At 46.7% G+C, this 20220-nt stretch overlaps 1 protein-coding gene across 8 annotated transcripts in view; it reads right to left on the bottom strand.

Annotated features, from left to right (window-relative positions):
- Positions 1-20220, bottom strand: part of LOC123280056 (liprin-alpha-1-like) — an 85022-nt gene that overhangs the window by 12379 nt on the left and 52423 nt on the right. For 4 of the 8 annotated variants that reach the window (XM_070487845.1, XM_070487849.1, XM_070487850.1 and 1 more), the window contains 6 exons: positions 19251-19423; positions 18764-18857; positions 12637-12718; positions 12329-12529; positions 5051-5226; positions 4869-4966 (listed from right to left, as the gene is read on the bottom strand). In XM_070487845.1, coding sequence (XP_070343946.1) covers positions 4869-4966; positions 5051-5226; positions 12329-12529; positions 12637-12718; positions 18764-18857; positions 19251-19423 — 824 coding nt within the window. Of the gene's footprint in view, positions 1-4868; positions 4967-5050; positions 5227-10113; positions 10141-12328; positions 12530-12636; positions 12719-18763; positions 18858-19250; positions 19424-20220 lie in introns of all 8 variants that reach the window. The other 4 variants (XM_070487846.1, XM_070487847.1, XM_070487848.1 and 1 more) reach the window with 2 other exon arrangements.

Raw genomic sequence — 20220 nt, 5'->3', positions numbered from 1 at the left:
CATCAAAAGGATCATACATCATGATCAGGTGGGATTCATACCAGGGACACAGGGATGGTTCAGCATCCGCAAATCAATCAATGTGATACACCACATCAACAAACTGAGGAATAAAAACCACATGATCATCTCAATAGATGCAGAGAAAGCATTTGACAAGATCCAACAGCCATTTATGATAAAAACTCAACAAAATGGGGATAGACGGGAACTACCTCAACACAATAAAGGCCATAGATGACAAACCCACAGCCAACATCATACTCAATGGGCAAAAACTGGGCACCATCCCCCTGAGAACCGGAACGAGACAAGGATGCCCTCTATCACCACTCTTATTCAGCATAGTACTGGAGGTCCTGGCCAGAGCAATCAGGCAAGAAAAAGGAATAAAAGGAATCCAAATAGGGGCGGAAGAAGTGAAACTCTCGCTATTTGCAGACGACGTGATCTTATAGATAGAAAACCCCAAAGAATCCATTGGAAAACTTTTAGAAGTAATCAACAACTACAGCAAAGTAGCAGGATATAAAATCAATTTACATAAATCAGTAGCATTTCTATACTCTAATAACAAACTAACAGAAAAAGAACTCAAGAACACAATACCATTCATAATCGCAACAAAAAGAAGAACATACCTCAGGGTGAATTTAACTAAGGAAGTGAAAGACCTATACGATGAAAATTACAAGGCTTTTCTGAAAGAAATGGATGACGACATAAAGAGATGGAAAGACATTCCATGCACATGGATTGGAAGAATAAACACAGTTAAAATATCCACTCTACCTAAAGCAATCTACAGATTCAATGCCATCCCAATCAGAATCCCAATGACATCTTTACAGAAATAGAACAAAGAATCCTAAAATTCATATGGGACAACAAAAGACCCTGAATTGCTAAAGCAATCCTGAGAAAGAAGAACAAAGCTGGAGGCATCACAATCCCTGACTTCAAAACATACCACAAAGCTACAGTGATCAAAACAGCATGGTACTGGTACAAAAACAGGTGCACAGATCCATGGAACAGAACTGAAAGCGCAGAAATAAAACCACACATCTATGGACAGCTAATCTTTGACAAAGGAGCTGAGGGCCTACAATGGAGAAAAGAAAGTCTCTTCAACAAACGGCGCTGGGAAAACTGGAAAGCCACATGTAAAAGAATGAAAATTGGACCATTCTTTTTCACCATTCACCAAAATGAACTCAAAATGGATCAAAGACCTAAAGGTAAGACCTGAAACCATAAGGCTTCCAGAAGAAAATATAGGAAGTACACTCTTTGACATCAGTATTAAAGGGATCTTTTCGGACACCATGTCTTCTCAGAGAAGGGAAACAATACAAAGAATAAACAAATGGGACTTCATCAGACGAAAGCGCTTCTTCAAGGCAAGGGAAAACAGGAGTGAAACAAAAAAACAACCCACTAACTGGGAAAAAACATTTCCAAGTAATACATCCGACAAAGGCTTAATATCCATAACAGATGAAGAACTCACACAACTCAACAACAAAAAATTAAACAACCCGATCAAAAAATGGGCAGGAGACATGAACAGACATTTCTCCCAAGAAGATATATGGATGGCCAATAGGCACATGAAAAGATGCTCATCATCGCTGATCATCAGGGAAGTGCAAATCAAAACTACACTAAGATATTACCTTACACCCATTAGAGTGACAAAAATAACTGAAACAAATAGTGATAAATGTTGGAGAGGTTGTGGAGAAAAAGGAACCCTCATACACTGCTGGCGGGAATGCAAACTGGTGCAGCCACTATGGAAAACAGTATGGAGATTCCTCAAAAAATTAAAAATACAACTACCATACGATCCAGCCATCCCACTACTGGGTATCTATCCAAAGAGCTTGAAGTCAGCAATTCCAAAAGTCCTATGCACCCCAATGTTCACGGCAGCATTATTTACAATAGCCAAGACATGGAAGCAACCTAAGTGCCCATCAACAGATGACTGGATAAAGAAGATGTGGTACATATATACAATGGAATACTACTCAGCCATAAAAAAGAACAAAATCGTCCCATTTGCAACAACATGGATGGACCCTGAGGGAATTATGTTAAGTGAAATAAGCCAGATAGACAAGACAATCTCTGTGTGACTCCACCCCTATGAGGAATTTAAACCTGTGGGCAAAGAGAACAGATTAGTGGCTACCAGGGGAAGGGGGGGTGGGGGGGTGGGCACAAAGGGTGAAGGGTTGCACCTACAACACGACTGACAGACAATAATACATAACTGAAATTTCACAAGATTGTAACCTATCATTAACTCAATAAAAATTTTTTTAAAAAATAAAATAAAGTAAGAAATCTCACAACATGAAAAAAAAATACCTAGGAATAAACTTAACAGGGGGAGGGTGAAAGGGGTGATTAAGCACACGTGTGTGGTGATGGCTTGTAATTAGTCTTTGGGTGGTGAACATGATGGAATCTACATAGAATTTGAAACATGCTATGATGTACATCTGAAAGTTATATAATGTTATAATCAAATGTTACTGCGATAAAAAAATAAAAAATAAAAAGATCTATACAAGGAAAACTATAAGACATCACTGAAAGAAATCAATAATGACAAAAGAAATGGGAAGATATTCCATGCACATGGATTTGGAAGAATAAGCATAGTTAAAATGTCCATTCTAGGGGCCGGCCCGGTGGTGCAGCGGTTAAGTGCGCACGTTCTGCTTCTCAGCAGCCCGGGGTCCACCGGTTCGGATCCTGGGTGCGGACGGGGCACTGCTTGGCAAAAGCCATGCTGTAGAAGGCGTCCCACATACAAAGTAGAGGAAGATGGGCATGGATGTTAGCTCAGGGCCAGTCTTTCTCAGCAAAAAGAAGAGGATTGGCAGTAGTTAGCTCAGGGCTGATCTTCCTAAAAAAAAAAAAAGTCCATTCTACCTAAAGCAATCTATAGATTCAATGGAATCCCAATCAGAATCCCAATGACATTCTTCATAGAACAAAGAATCTTAAAATTCACATGGGTCAACAAAAGACCCTGAATAGCCAAAGCAATCCTGAGAAAGAACAACAAAGCTGGAGCATCACAGTGCCTGACTTCAAAACGTACTACAGACCCATAGTGATCAAAACAGCATGGTACTGGTACAAAAACAGGCACACAGATCAATGGAAGAGAACCGAAAGCCCAGAAATAAAACCACACATCTACAGACAGCTAATCTTCGGCAAAGGAGCTAAGAATATACAATGGAGAAAGGAAAGCCTCTTCAATAAATGGTGCTGGGAGAACTGGACAGCCACATGCAAAACAACGAAAGTAGACCACTACCTTTCTCCATACACAAAAATAGACTCAAAATGGACCAGAGACTTGAAGGTAAGAGCTGAAACCATAAAACTTCTGGAAGAAAATACAGGCAGTCCACTCTTTGACATCAGACTTAAAAGGATCTTACTGAATACCATGTCTACCCAGACAAGGAAAACAAAAGAAAAAAATAAACAAGTGGGACTTCATCAGACTAAAGAGCTTCTGGAAGTCAAAGGAAATCAAGATTAAAATGAAAAAACCACCCACCAAATGGGAGAAAATATTTGCAAATCATATATCCGACACGGAGTTAATCTCCATAATATAGAAACAACTCACACAAATGAACAACAAAAAAAACAAACAACCCAATCAAAAAGTAGGCAGAGGATACGAACAGACATTTTTCCAAAGAAGATAGATGGATGGCCAATAGGCACATGAAAAGATGCTCAACATCACTAATCATCAGGGAAATGCAAATCAAAACTACATTTAGGGGCCGGGGCCGTGGCCGAGTGGTTAAGTTCCCATGCCCCGCTTTAGAGGCCCAGGGTTTCGCTGGTTCAGATCCTGGGTGGAGATATGGCACCGCTCATCAAGCCATGCTGAGGTGGCATCCCACATAGCACAGACAGAAGGACGTGCAACTGGAGGATACAACTACGTACTGGCAGGCCTTGGGGAGAAGAAGAAGGGGAAAAAAGAAAAAAAAGATTGGCAACAGATGTTAGCTCAGGTGCCCGTCTTTAAAAAAAAACCCAAAAAGCAAAAAACTACACTTAGATATCTTACACCCATTAGAATGGCTATAATCACCAAGACAAAAAACAACAAGCGTTGGAGAGGTTGTAGAGAAAAGGGAACCCTCATCCACTGCTGGTGGGAATGCAAACCGGTGCAGCCACTGCAGAAAACAGTACGGAGATTTCTCAAAAAATTAAAAATAGAAATTCCATACAACCCAGCTAACCCACTACTGGGTATTTATCAAAAAAAACTGAAATCCACAATTCAAAGAGACTTAGGTACCCCATGTTCATCGCAGCATTATTCACAATAGCCAAGATGTGGAAGCAGCCCAAGTGCCCATCGACGGATGATTGGATAAAGAGTATGGGGTATATAAATACACAATGGAATACTACTCAGCCATAAAAAAAAAGATGTAATCGTCCCATTCGCAACCACATGGATGGACCTTGAGGGCATCCTGTGAAGAGAAATAAGCCAAATGGAGAAAGACAAACACTGGATGATTTCACTCCTATGTAGAAGATAATCAAACTTACGGACAAAGAGAACAATTTAGTGGTTACAAGGGGCAAGGGGTGTGGAAGGTGGCCACAAGGGGCGAAGCGGCACACTCACATGGTGTCTGACAAATATTAATGTACAACTGAAATTTCACAATGTTATAAACTATTATGACCACAATAAAAAAAAATATTTTTTTTAATTTAAAGAAACTAGGAAATCACTTAGGCTGCTAATACACTGGGAAGCAGAAATACGCTAAATCAATTAAACGTAATGTACTAGCCTTTTATTTCATTCTGGCTTTCTTCTCTTTTTCTTTCCAGTTCTTTTCGGTCATAATTCAGCCTTCGCAGGCACATAATTCCATACTGGAAGCTCTTTCTATTTACAAAAAAAACAAAATTACAGATGGAAACAGTCAAAAGCCTCCTAGCCAACGAGCAGGAACTATGTGCAACAACTGACCTGTGGAAGCTGTCCGCCATCTTCAGCTGCCCGCGCAGGTCCTTCTTGGTGAGATAGTCCAGCATGCGCGCGTCCACCAGGCACTCCATGAAGTAGCTGCGGTATTGCGGGAGGCCCAGGCTGGGCAGCCACTCGTTCCCGATCCAATCATGGTTCATGTCCCCGTAGGCGAGCGTCTGCTTTCAACAAGCAAGTACGATCAGTTCAGGAAAAAGAACACCCAAGAGGTCACAAGGGCAGTTTAAATAATCTTTAAACTGGATTTTTAACCTATTACATATCCTTAAAGCTTAAATGAATGACAACACTGTTCTTTATCATTTCAAAATAATTTGATCTCCTAGGTACTACCTTTTAAATTTGTCAGTAGAATTTTAACAGAAGGTATTATACCACTGAAAACCTATGACTCATTCGTGTTTATAAATTTAACCTATTTCCCCAACCACAATAAAAATGTAGCTGATAACACATGATCTTTCTGAAGTAATTTTTGTGTATAATAATATAACAACAAAGAATGATCACGACTCATGAACAAGTTTGAAGGATCAATCCAACTGTACACAAAAATATCTGTGGCTGGTTTTAATTTTAACACTTTGTTTTCCAAATTTCCTCAACAAAAAATCTGTTAATTTCAAAATCCGTGTAAAAAGTGAACTGAAGGGGCCGGCCCCGTGGCTGAGTGGTTACGTTGGCGCACTCCGCTTCAGCAGCCCAGGGTTTCACCGGTTTGCATCCTGGGCCTGGATATGACACTGCTCATCAAGCCATGTTGAGGTGGCGTCCCACATGCCCCAACGAGAAGGACCCACAACTAAAAACATACAATTACATACCAGGGGACTTTGGGGAGAAAAAGGAAAAATAAAATCTTAAAAAAAAAGTGAACTGAAAAATAGTTTTAAAAGAAGAGAGAAGCAAGACAACAACTGACAGAACTGAAAGGAGAAACAGAAAAATCCACAGTTACAGTCACAAGACCTCAACCCTCCTCTGACTCAGTCACTGATGGAACAAAGAAGCCAAAACAGGCAGACAGACCCCCTCAGTAAGGATCCAGAAGCCTTAAACAACACTATTGACCAGCTTGACCTAAGTGACGTTTCGTGGAACACCCCACCCAATAACAGCAGAATACGTTCATTTCAAGTGCGTATGGGATTCTCCAAGACAAATCTCAACAGATCTAAAGGGACTGAAATCATACAAACTATGTTCTCTGACCTCAACAGAATTAAATTAGAAATCAATAATAAAAAGATATCTAGAAAATTCTCAAGTATTTGGAAATTAGCATACGGCTAAATAACCCACGTGCCAAAGAAGAAAACAAGAGAAATGGGAAAATATTTCTAACTGAATGAAAGTGAAACACAATCTATTCAAAAATTGTAGGACATGGCTAAAGCAGTGTCTTGAGGGAAATTTATAGTATTAAACACTTATGTCGTAAATGAAGGAAGGTCTCAAAACAACAATGTAAGATTCTACCTTAAAAAACTTGAAAAAGAAGAACAAATGAAATCCACAGCAAGCAGAAGGAAGAAAATAAAAGAGCAGAAATCAATGAAACAGAAACAAGAAAAATAAAACTATGAAACTAAAATCTGGTTCTTCATAAAGATCAGTAAAATTGACTAAGCCCTAGACAGAGTGACTAAGAAAAAAGAAAAGACGTACATTACCAACATCAAGAATGAAAGAGGGGACACACTATAGGACATAGACACTGAAAGGGAAAACTGTGAACAACTGTAAGCAACTTAGATAAAATGGGCAAAAGACATCATCTATGAGAGCAACTCATAAGAAAGAGATAAGTTGTATCTTATCAGGACTCAAATTTGCAGTTATAAACTTTCTCTCACATACACATAAAATCTTTACCTTAAATGTCTTCACTGGTGAATCTTACCAAATATTTATGGAAAAAATAACAATTCTACACTATTATTCCAAAAAAATGGAGAAGAAATGCCTAACTCATCCTATGAAGCCAGCACTATCCTGATACTACCAAAACCAGACAAAGACATTACAAGAAAACTACAGACCAGTATCTCTCATAGACACAGATGCAAAATTCCTGGACAAAATATGAGCAAATTAAATCAATAATAAATTAAAAGAATAAGCTATCACGACAAGTGAGATTCATCCTAGGAACATAAGGTTGGGTCAACATTTGAAAAATCAATGACATTCATCCTATCAATGGATTCAAAAGAAATACCACTATATCATCTCAAAAGATGCAGAAAAAGCATTTGACAAAATTCATCATTCATTTATGGAAATCTCAGCAATCTAGCAATGGAAGAAAACGGCCTCAACCTGATAAGGGGCATCTACAGCAAACACAGGGCTGACATCACACTTAAAGGTGAAAGACAATGTATTCTTCCTGAGATCAGGAACAAAGGGTCTGTTCTCACTAATTTTATTCAGCGCTGCGGTGGAACTCCTAGCCACGGTAACAAGGCAAGAAAAAGAAATCAAAAGCATAGGAATTGGGAAAAAAAAACCTGTCTTTATTTGCAGATGACCTGATTAGCAACATAGAAAATGCACCTACAAACTGGCTGTGAGAACTACAGCGAGCTTAGCAAAGCAGCAGGACACAAGACCAGGACACAAACACGAGCTGGGTTTCTAAATACCAGAAGTGAACTGGAAACTGAAATTTACAAAATGCCATTCACAATGTCATCAAAGTCATGAAATCCTTAGGGATAAATCTAACAGAATACAGCCAAGCTTTGTACAATGAAAAATAAGCACACACATTATATGTATCTACAGACATATCCAAAAAAGGCACTCGCTGCCCCTTTGTCCAAGACCAGCTGCGCCCGCAGGCCTTCTGCAGTCCCATCACAGAATCCCTGGACACAGTCCCTCTCAACTACCACCGTGCTCTGCCTTGAAAACAAGGCCTCTGGTCTAATTTATCACTTACACCAATCAAGCTGGAAGAAATGACTCACACTCCAACAAGAATGCTCAAATTCGAACAGAAAAAAACATTTTCACTATTTTCTCTAAGCAACCATGAGTGGGAAAAACATCAAATATTTTCGGGAAATCATCACACTGTCATGTTTTTCACTCTTTCAAACCTTACTCTCATCTCATATGCCTGAGACTTACGCATGAGCATCTGGTCTCATTTCCTTGCCTGTGATTACGTATTCTTAAATGGGCACACAACGCAAAGATTTCTAAATAAGAGAATTCCATGGAAGCGGAACCCTCCTCCTTTTTGTTTACTCATCATACACTCTAGTCACACTTCTTAAGTGGTCCAGCGTCAGATAACGTAGGTCAGCGACTGAGGATCAGGCCCAGTCCAGGGAGCCCTCCATCTCCCGGGCCGCCATCAGAGCCTTCTGAAAAAGCCCTTGACACGGATCTCCATCATCGGACAACACCTGGGCCAGAAGAGGCAGCCACTGCCCAGGGCCTGCTAATCCACCACTGAAATGATCACAAACACACTTCTGTGATCTCTGTAAACTGTGAGGGCCGGCGGCAGGGACTGTGGCTGTCCCGCTCACTCCTGTGTCTGCAGCAAGCAACACAGCCTCCCACAGACAGCCCACATGTGCCACTTGCTAAATGAAGGCACCCACGGCTCTCACCACACCTTGATGCTTTCTTCCCGAGGGCCCGAGGAAACCTTGAACCTCCCCTCGGCTTCAGAGCTGGCCACGAGGTAAGGGCACAGGAGAGGAACACTGTGTGACCGCGGCCCTCAGCAGACCGGGCGGCCTCACAGAGCCCAGGAAGCCTCTTCACTCCTCTCATCTAGGGGAGGCGACAGCGAGAGCAGCTCTTGCTTACTAGGAACACTGAGTGTTGGCTAACTCTGCTGCCGCGGGCACAGCTCACCCGTGTTTGCATTTCTACTGCAGAGAGCAAACATTCCGCTTATTTAATTTACACCTCGTGCCCCTGACACAGGGAATTTCCTACTCAAGTGCTGACAAAGTTCTGCTTCCTAGTGTGAAATACACCGACATTTAAGTAATTACGAAATGCACCCTTTTTAATTCACTGATGGTCATTAGTGGCCTTGTAAAGAGCTAGCTGGCCAGGTTAAATCATTAATGAGGATACTTATCTGGCGTAGCAGCACAGAAGGCCCAAATCAGGAGCAGAGGGCTCACACCATCATATTATAGCTTCTCTCTTCTTTTGTTAAAAAGAGAGAGAGAATTGGCTTTACGTTGGGAATACAAACAGAGGGAAACTGGCATTTCAACCAACAACTTGTACTCAGGAAAATTCTGATTTGAAACTATCCTGATTCTTTTCAGACATACAAGGATCCCGTGAGGACCCTGAGCGCTCCGCCCTCAGCAAGAGCCTCGGGAGACGCCGCCTGCTCACACCGCGCGGCTGTGCGGGTCCCTAAAGTGCGGCATGTCACACAGCAACGCTGGTGGGGTCACAGGCAGGGACATCGCTGTGTTAGTCGAGCTGTCTCAGAGGAAGGCTGCAAGACACGTGTGGCAGCTTTTTGTGAGCTGAAGAGCTGGGGAGCTGAAAACGGAAAAGTACATTAAGCAAGAAGAGGCTTAATTTCTGAGAATTCCATTAGTAAGAAAGCCTTTTGATCAGCACTTAGTAAAACACCAACACGAAGACCCGGACGTGACGTCTCCACAGCAACTCCTGTGCTGGAAAGTTCTCAGAATTCAGTTTTCCCACCGGCAGACCTTGCGGTTAAGTTACCCAAGCGGGTACTTAAATCCGCAATGTCAGGAGCCGCCGAAGCCCCAGGACCGCGTCCAGAAGCCGGTCCGCTACACAGAGCCGTCTACGCTAACCAGAACTGACACCACGGCCCCACGGAAGAGAGGTTCAAAATTGTCCATGAGACGTGCTCTTTAACTCTACGCTCTGCTTCCGCCTAATGCTTTCAAATCGTTAACAATATTCTGAAAAAGTTAAGATGTTAAAAATGTCAAGAAAAGTAAATTACGAGTTTTCATGCGCCAATTCTTTTTGTTGCTGTACATATAGTGAAGAATATAGTATAGAAAGTCTCCAACCTGAGCCCAGCTTCCCTCCTCATCCTCCTGATGTTACGTGGTTAGGAATGAAAAGAACACGGCTGTTAGTATCGGTGAGCTTAGTAAGGCAAGCAGATCAACTTCAGAAGGTGCAGCGAGACGGAGGGGAAAGTTCGAGAAATCAAGGTATCATGCAAAACGCATGCAAAACAACAATCCCAGCTTCTCGTGCAGGAGCCGAGGCCCCCCCGGCAAGCACACTCAGCGAGGGAGAAAATGGGCCAGACCCTCAAAATGGAGTGTTCGGCCGAGGCCTCTCCCTAAAGGAGGTGTGAATTCAACCTACTCTAAAGAGAGAGGGCCTACCAATGTAAAGTTCCTGGAAAAATCGAAAATAAGACAAAATACGGATCCTATTTTATACATTTGACTAATACCTAGCGGAAATACTTATCAGGAACAACTGAGTGTAAAATGACCTTTCTGTTTCCCACAAAAAGGCCGGGAATGGCGCCGCTTGTAAGTGGGGTGCCCTGGGAGGAGGACAGGCTCGGGGCGGGACTGACCATTTGTGGCGAGGCCGCGAGTGTTTCCATCTCCTCATGCATTAACCAGACATTTCCTGTGGTCTACGGTGACCCAGGGACCACCACATCCAGGGCAAGGGAAGCAGTGACAGAGAGGAAGGTGGCAGACACGTGAGCCACGGGCACACAGGAGGAGCAGGGGAGGCGAGGCCCGTCTCCCCCTCTTCTCATTTGAGATGCCCACGTAGAAAAGGAGAGAACATCGACCAGCTCGCCCTTCTTAAAGAGTGACCACACCTAATTAATGCTGTGTGGTCAGCCACACGAGAAGAGCCCATGATTCCTAGAGCTGGATCTGCCCTGCTGACCCCCTGAGGTATGTGAAATATAAAGAGAAGAAAATACATTTTGCGCCTCTCAAAGTGTGAGTAATTCTCCAGTGCCCATCAACCCACCCCATGGGAAAGGGCCTCAGCCCAGGAAGCCCACGCAGCCGAGCTCCGGACTGGGGGAGACGGCTCGGGGCAGGCGCTCCCAGGACGGGGCCTCTCGGCCTGCACAACCTCGCCGGGGGGCTCAAGAGGCAGGGAGCTGGACTGAGTGTGTCCAAAAGAAGGCCCAATCGCAACTGTACCGGAACACCGGCCCCACGTCCGGTCCCCGTCACTGCAGCCGCGGACAGCCAGGCCCCGCGGCTCTCAACGCAGAGCTTCCCGGGGGACGGGCTCTTCACCACTGGCCATTAACCTCAGCTCGCAGGACGCGAGCTTTCTCAAGACAGTTGATAAACACTTGGGGAAAACCACCCCAGCGCCTTCACTTGCAGAAAGGCCACTCTCATGTGAAATGATGGGGGAACAGGGACCAGATCGGATACTGCGACAAAACTTTCCACTGGGAGAAGAGCTGTCTGTGCGACAGGTGAGAACACAGGCTGACTGTCGCTACCACAACTCTTTACTAAGAGACAAAATCAAACAAACAAACAAAAAAGGCTCTTAACACTTTTTGTGCAAAGGAACTGAGGCCTGAATCGGGCCCTGACCTGCTACTCAGAGAAGCATGCCTGTGAGGCTCTTGGTTTCTTAATCAGGGTTTTTCTCTCGAGAGTAAACAAAAGCTAAAAGCAGAGAGTGGGCACTGGGCCAATGAAAAGAGTCTGCACTTTAGAAATGAGGCGTTGGCCTGCCCTTATCTCCCAGTAACCGCTAATGTTTTCATTAGATTAGTTTTTAACGTTTCAAATAGGAGGACCCTCTTTAAGGACGTTCGAGGTCTCCCCACGGGGAGCAAACCGGATGAGCACAGGTAATGCCTGGTGCCTGCGCACACGCAGGCTAATGGACTGCTCAGAACCCTGAGCTCCCAGGGCCCTCAGCGCCCAAAATGGAAGCACCAAGGGGCCCAACGTCACATTAGAGTAAAATACTGCTTATAGCGCAACTGGGGATCGAGGCTTTTTTCCCTTCACTTTTCATGAATTTATGTCTAAATTTGTGATCGCTACTGTTGTTTTCAGAAACTCCTACTTCTACGTTACAATGCAGCCACTGAAGCCAGGCTGTTAAAAAAGCATTCAATAAAGTATTTTTAACCACTCAGTTTTCACCCGTTAGAAGCTGTGACGTTTCTGCAGGCTGAAATTTTAAACCGGAGCCCTGGGTGTGTTTACGAAGACTTGGAGAAGCAACGTCAGGAGGGGATAAACTGCTTTCAGGGAGACGCACCGTTCTTGACGTAGGAGGGGCTGACGGACTCGTGAGGGACGTGATAGCCTGAATGGCCAGCCTCAGCTTCAGCCTGTGCAGAGGGTTGCTGATGCCGATCTCACGCTGGATCTCCGTGTCTGACAGGGTGGACATGATAGCCCCGCTTTTCATGTTGGCTCGGCAAGCGGCCACATACCAGGCTGGCATCCCAACCCAGAGCTAGAGACAGGAAATGTTGAGGCCAGAAGGTTATGCACACTGTGTGAAATGGATTAACACGTTCACATGAGTCACATACTTGATCCAGGATTGAAAGACGGCTATACCTCCAGCCAGACGACAACAGTTGGCCCATCCCATTGTGCGAAAGGTAAACCTTGTCTCCGGGCTTCCTCGAGCAACTCATGCCTACAAATAACCAGACAGTCATAGTGAAAGACTCGATCACACGCATACAGGAAGCAAGTTAGCAGAGTACTCGCTCTATACACTTTCACAAGCACAGTAGCACATATCTCATTATTTCCCTTTAATCTTCTAAACCATCCACTTAACGGTAGTTTGGTACATGTCATGAAGCACTCCTGAACAATAGAATGCTGACGGACTCGACAAGGTTCTCTGTAGAATCATCTCCTCGCAGAATTAAAGAATTATTACCCACTTTAAAAAAACCCAGCAGAGCCTTTGTATCCAAGCTAGGACATTCAAGCGAAAACATACTCGCTCTTCTCTTTCTAAACGATGAGGGAAAATATGGAGAAAGAGGAAACTAGACCGGGTCTGAACAGAGAAGCCTGCCTCCATGGGAGCTTCACAAACGTTCAGCGTTCACACCACCAACACCGAGAACAATGTGGATTTTTAACACTAGGAATGGTCTACTGTAGCAAGCAAGTAGTGGACTGGATTTTGGCTGTTTCTCTTCCACGTTGCTAGTTAGCTAACTAGGTATTTGCTAAATTCAGACATTGGGTCATTCTGTGGTTTAACCCACAGGCTTCAAATCCAGAAAATTTCAACCCGGACAGTTTCTACCAGGACCCCAGACGGAGTGTGAGCCTAAGATGCCCTGCGCTGACAGCTACCGTGGGGCAGGAGGCAGGGAGGAGTCCCAGGGCCCTCGTGAGATCAGAAATATTCTGTAGGCCTGATTTTAAAATAGGCGAACTGGAACTTTACCACATTACCATCTTTGCAAATGATTCTGTCTACTGGGAACATGGCTATGTAAGAGAGAACAAAGAAGCTTCACGAATCTTATCTTACTGCTTTGTGCTGTTTACCTCCAAGCCTTTCTAAGACACCCTATTACTTTGACAGGGAGAGCCTCGGAGAGGAGACGGGGCTGCTCACCGCACGCGCCCCGACACCCCAAGTCATTTTCCATAATCATTTCTACAGAACACGTCGTCGAATCTTTTACTTCTAAAGATACGTAACAGCTCTTCAACATATTGAAATAGTATTAGACTTTTCTTAAGACTATGAAGTCTACGGACAATTAAAGCTCAAAACGTTTCACACAGGATCTCAAGTAAGTGTGCCTTAAGTCACCCTGAGGCTTCTGGGGAATAACAGATATTGCAACTATCCAGGATAATTCTACCAGAGGATGCAACAAATATCTTAATAGCTCAAGTAGAGTTAACAAGGGGCAAACTTCTCTAGTTCAAATAAGCAAAGCTACTCATAAATAAAAAAGCAGCCAAGTCCACTGGAACTGCCGTCCCCCTGACACAGGAGGCCAATGCTGGACGGAGGGGAGAGGAGGGCCTCGCTGGGCGGGACCGACCGCCAGTGTGCTGAATTAAGTGCCACTTTGTGTTTCCTGGGGACAAGTTCTCCTCGAGGACAGCGGCTCTATCTTATGCAAACACGTCTGTGAGCCATAGGAGCCATACGAGCAAGACAGACACCTCCTCGGCAGACAGAGCAGGGAAAGACCTGAACCCTGACAGCACGGTCAAGGCCCAAGTCCTGCCCGCCTGGCCCGGCAGAGGGGCGGGGATGGCACTGGTGCCGGGCCAACAGGGCTTTCCGATCCCCACACTCTGAAGTGAACTAAACAGGTACTGAGTCCGGGGCACTTGGCAGAGAGTTCATTTTTCATATGAAACAGACACTCACTGTACACAGGAACATAGGGTTAAAAATAGTCTGGTAATTCCATCATCTGGGGACTGGTGCACACCCTTCTGACTTCACCTGCAATGGTCGTTGGCTTTTATCAACAGCTTTCTCTAGTATGGATTACTTCTGGGTTTCACAGTGCAGGCCCAGCGCCCTGCTGAAAGGGCGATAAGGCAATGGAGGGAGAACGATGCATCTCTTAGATGCCGCCGAGAGAGACGCGAGAAGTGAGCTTGAGGGCAGAGGAGACCCCAGCTGGGCGGCCGGCCCAGGTCTCTGTCTGCTTCCAGCTCCCTCCCCTATCAGGCTAGTTGGTGACCTTGAAGACCCCACACGGAGCCAGATCCCTGCGTTATCACCCCAGGCAGGAACACCAGCACCCCCTTCTTCTCTGGGGGTGACTGTTCTGTCACGTGAAGAAGGCCCCTGCCCGTGGGAGAGGAGAGGGCAGCGCCCCTGGAAGCTGTGCAGGGCAGGGCGAGCACAGGATGCGGAGACCAGACTGGAGACGCCGGGGCCAGCGCCACTCCTGCCCTCTCTGGAGCTCGGTTTCTCGAACAAATATGCTCCCTTCTTGCTTGGTCTAGGAACTGCCTTTCCCTGTTGGCCACTGAGAACGGCCTCAGGCAGACGGCCGCTCTCCTTCGTTTGTGACTACTCATCAGAGCACTTTCTAAGAATCAACAGAACCACCCGTGTGGTTCGACTTCACTGCAACCAGAGATCACCACGATAGCTGCTGAGTCCTCGCGACAGCTAACCGCCAGGGCACGAGGTCGTCTTCTACTGGCCCTTCGCTCCAAGGCCTGAAACCCGAGAGATCGAAGGCGGCGGGCCTCTCAAGTGCCGTGCGTTTCTCTGCATCCTAAGTCTACCCGAGGCACCCAGCTCTGTTCTGCAGAGGCTGAGGCAGAAGCTGATATTCTGGGGCAATGAGGTGTATTCTGTGTGCCCAGATTCTACGGCCCCAAACCACTGCCCAGAAGCAAACAGAAGACTCGTCTGCTTTCTGTTGTTACGTATTTCCCTCCTCTGCTTGGAGATACTGCAATCTCTGTCATCGCTTTGTCCACCCTTGGGATCTGCGATCTCCGTTTACAGAGAGCTACTCGAGAAACAAGGGCGGGGCTGCCGTCCCTGCAGAGTAAAGGGACGAGCGCTGGGCCCGCCATGGTCAGCCAGCAACTCGCGGCTGCTTGGCTGGGACTTGACCTCCTCCCTCGAAGATCATTCTAGACCCCAAGGGCGATTTTTTAAATACCTCTATACCAGGAAACTGATGTGCCATGCTTCCCAGCCTTAAAATTAGAGTCAGAGGAAAAAGACATTCAGAAATATGCTAAATCCCCTGGGGAACAGGCACACGGATGAGACAAAGATCATGTAACCCGTGAGTGACGGCGTGTGTTTTATAACTAGGACAGGAGACGATGATGAAGTTATCTTTCATAACGAGAAGCGGTGTGGGCTTTGCTGACCAGACCCCAGATAAGGTGTACCATCCAAGCGACACACGCACCTCGTTTCTCTGAGGCCGACACGTTCAGTACCATGGCACCTTGCACCAACACCTGCTGGGCTCATGTCACAAACACGGCTCCACGGCCCACACAAAGCACTACTCCCGCCATGGGGTGCAGCTCGCTGTCAGAGGCTGGGGGTGGGGGGCGGCCAGGGTGAGGGGACCCGGCACAGCTCTCAGCAAAGCAGCACGACTCTCCCGGAACCTCAGTTCAGAGCCTGAGGCTGGTGACCGCCAACGCCACAGGCTGTAACACACGCTCAGCACAGCACACCCTCCGCCTCAACTTACCCTGTGACCACACTAGAGTCAACCAGGGAGAAACGGGAAAGAGAGCATTAGAACACCAGGTTACTTAAGGCGACGGAGTTCAGACAGCACCAGGGACGCCCGGCAACGCTGTGGGAGCACCGCCAAGCGGACGAACACAGTGATGTCTGATTTCACGCCAGCGGTACCCTCCACGGATTCATTAAGCATGTCCAGCACCGAACGCGCCCACCACTCTCTTTTATGTACCTTTGACAAAACCTGAAAGTCAGCTCTCCACCGAAGTCACCAGGTTCTTGAAAACTCTCTAAAAGTGGATGTGTTTGGCTGTGTGACTTTGGCAGCTAAAGGCACACTTTTGAGGTAATAAAAAGAAATATTTCTGAGGACCGTATTTTGATTCTTACCTCTATAATGCCATAAACGTAAAGCTGTATTCCAATAATACTTTTTCCGGATAACTCAAACATTTTCCCACAATTATAAATAAAGCATTTTTCCTAAAGTCAATTTTATTTCTGGTTAACTGACAGAACTAAAATTACCCACTGTAGTCAGACAAATAACCTCCATACTTTGAATTTTTCCCTACTAACTTACTAGTACATCCTAGAACTTGCCGTGCACGACCACAGAGTTCAGAGAACGGCCTGCCCCTGGACAGTTACAGCTATGGTGACACAGAAGTGCAGGGCCAATGCCATCACGGGGAACCCGGAGCTCCAGAGAAACCCGCCTACCACCCACCCCCACACACGCTCCCCACGCAGCGGGAAACGGAGTCACGTGCCGGGACAAACAATAAAGGCTGTCTCCACACAGCCAAGTGCTCAAGCATACCTCCTGCGAATTACAAAATAAATTTAGAAAACAAGGGTGACCCAAACTTGGGCCAATTTGAATAGTCTGTGACCCTACAGGAACCATGAACTTCCGGGGACGAGGACCGAGGCGCACTGCCACAAACCTTACGGATTTTATTCCAGCATGTGCAAGCGTGTGCACTAGAACACGTCAGCAAAATCTAACGGACACATTTTTCCTGGCAGGGCTCCAGGAGGCAAAAGGCCTGGCTGGGATACGTTTCACAAAGGCAAATGGCAATTACCCAAGTTACTTTAAAACATTTTTATACAGTTCAAAGACAGCAACGTTCAAAGCACGTTTTGCTGTTCAATGGTGTCTGCGGATTTCCATTCACGGGGACCTGAAAGACTGAGTATTCCTAGGGCATGGTGAGCAATAACAGAAACAACGGCACTTCGCCTGAAATAAGACCAGCAGTGGGCCAGTCACGAAGATCAGCACGATTCTGAGAAGAGAACGAAAATGAGGCAGGGTTCACAAAAGGGAACCCAACCGGCAACTCTACAGCTAAAGGCACGTGGCCTCTAGGGGAGAGGGTCCCCGGGCCCCAGCGTGGTCCTCGGGGCGCACTGTAGGCCCGGGTGCCACACCAATGAGGGTGTCTCAGGGTACTTGAGTGGCCAGACAACCTTTCCTATCGTCAGAGTGACCACAGAACCTACCAATCGTCAGCCTGTCCCAAGGCCCAGCTTTGCCATCTGACCACTGGCTCTCGCCCGTCTTCCCCATTCTCAAGGTCAGCGCTTCCCTCTGGGACTGCTAACTGCCCCTTCTGTCGTAGAGGGCGGTTCAGTTTCAGTTTTCAGTCACCAGTTCACTGGGATACTGTCTCTCCCTACCTCATTCATCTACTTAATTCTGGTTGACATACGGTCAACCAACACACAACCTGCTCCCGATCAGAACGAAGCCAGAGAAACACGCACACACTATTCCATGCCCCTACCCCGGGGCTTCGCAGCGTCTGAGCACCTTTGCAGAAAATGATCACCCTGCTATCACCTATTTTCAGAGTCAAGACAAATCGGAATCAAAATTTAATAAACAGACCACAAAATCACGAGTCTATTGAAGATAAAAATACAAAATCTACCGGAGGAGGAAAAAAGGGGCAACACAGCGAATATTTCCTGACAGATCATAGCCCGCACGGCAAACTCTGAATGCTGGTGATCAAGTCGGAGCGGTGGCTGCAATTACACACTCAGTTCTCCCTATTTTAGGATGGCTGGCACTGTTGCCAGTGCTTTACGTGTGTTTATGTAGCGACAGATGTGTGTCTAACACTCACAAAGCCGTGTGAGGCGCATACCGCTGCACTCCCATCTTAGAGGAGGAAACTGGGAGCGCAGCAAGGCTAAGCGGCCCCTCCCCCTAGAGCTGACGCACCGGAGCCGGACTCGGGGCCCCACGCCTGGCGGGGAGCCCTCCTCGTCAGACAGCTCTCCGGGGGACGGGAGCCTCCCCTGAGTCCTCTCCCCCTTCCTGAGCAGAGGCTCTCAGCCCCCCAGGAAGCACAGTCTGTTAAAAGCTTTAGGTTAACCTTTCAGAAGGTAATATAGACACATAAATAGATACTACATTTATTAAATAAACGTTAGTTAAAAATCAGGCACAACTGAGAAGTGTTCAGTGAGATGGACGAATAACGAAAAGCTTACTTTTTTTGAAGTTTTTGGTTTTTCTCCGCCTGTCCTCCCAGTTTGCTGAGTCCCAAGGCATCCTGAGCTGAGTTTTCGGTCTCTGAAACGCCAGCTGTGAGGGCCCAGCGGTTGAAACAGCGAGAGAAATCAACACGGCCACATTAGGTGAGTTCAGAAACAGGTGGAAGAGCACTTGCAGGCAAAGAACACCTCTAAAGGCTAAGTTTCTGACTAGGCAACCAAGGCACGAGAATGCTCGAGAGACAGTGAGCCCCTTCTGTCTGGGACGCCAGGTTGTTCAGGGCCAAAGAACGTCCACCGTGGCTCTCTGGGTCGCATGTGTCCCAGAGAAAACATACGCCTCCTGAGCTTTCACTCCCTGAGAACGCCCAGCGTCTTCGACAGACCGCCCGTGGGAACAACCGGGGGCACACAGTAGGCACACACACGGCAGGCCCCCCGCCTCCATCCTAAGGGTTAAGAATGTTTGCTGGAAGCCACCCACCTTGTCCTAATGCCTCCTTGCCGGCATGTCCAGGTCGGCCCTTTTCTTTCTTGCCAAACAGGCGGCCAATGGAGGACTTGATGCCCTTCTTCTTGGGGGCTTTGTGGAGCGAGTCCTGGCTACTATTACTACTGCTGGGGTTGCTCACGGGGCCGTCCTGTGAGCCTGTGGAGCTTTGGGGACAGAAAACGATCTTGAATGAGCGCCCTCGTCCCAACACAACGTTCCATTCACAGGCACTAGAACACTCCACGCTTTTAATACTTGCTCTTCCAACTACACGAGCATTCCAAGTCTCCTCCAGGCATGTCTCCTTCGCAAAATGCATCGCGTGTAGAAACGAAGGCTCCCAGCCATCCCACCACGGAGAACCGTTTCTGAGGAGCTGAGGCTCTGAGCCGGAGCTCTCCTTCTGAGAAGGCTTCCAGTCCGAACCATGGAAGGCAGAGAGCACCATGAGCCCACCTGAGGGCTGCCCCTCGGCTGTGAAGATGCTCTCCCAACCGGAGGCCTGACCCCAGCCCCCCAGCAACCTCCCCAGTGCCACCGTCCCTGCCGCGAAACAAGAGCCACAGGGCCTACTGCAGAGGCGGCGAGGATGGACACCTTCACCCGCCACCGAGGGCTGCCAGGGCGGGACAAAAGCACAGCCCGTGGTAGTTTGACATAGGAGCACACTAGTCACCCACTGGCTCTCATGGTCCCTGTGGGGAGGCGCTTGGAGCGCTGGGGACGAGGTGGGGCTCTCCACAACTCAGAGGCAGAGAGCGCGTCCCAGTGGCAGGACACGGACGGTCCTGCAGAGCAACGGTCAGAACACGCCACATGCTTAGCAAATGCTCCACAAGAAGAGAAAGTTCTCACAATAGTCAATTTGCAGACTCTGAAGAAATGAAGGCTTTCTAAGATTGCTGCTATCACTGAACTCTCTTTCTAAACTCACGTCGCCCAAACAGACAGCATCTTCTGC

The sequence above is a fragment of the Equus asinus genome, chromosome 17 (assembly GCF_041296235.1).
Source record: "Equus asinus isolate D_3611 breed Donkey chromosome 17, EquAss-T2T_v2, whole genome shotgun sequence".
Taxonomy (NCBI): domain Eukaryota; kingdom Metazoa; phylum Chordata; class Mammalia; order Perissodactyla; family Equidae; genus Equus; species Equus asinus.
This window is presented reverse-complemented; position numbering and strand designations above follow the sequence as displayed.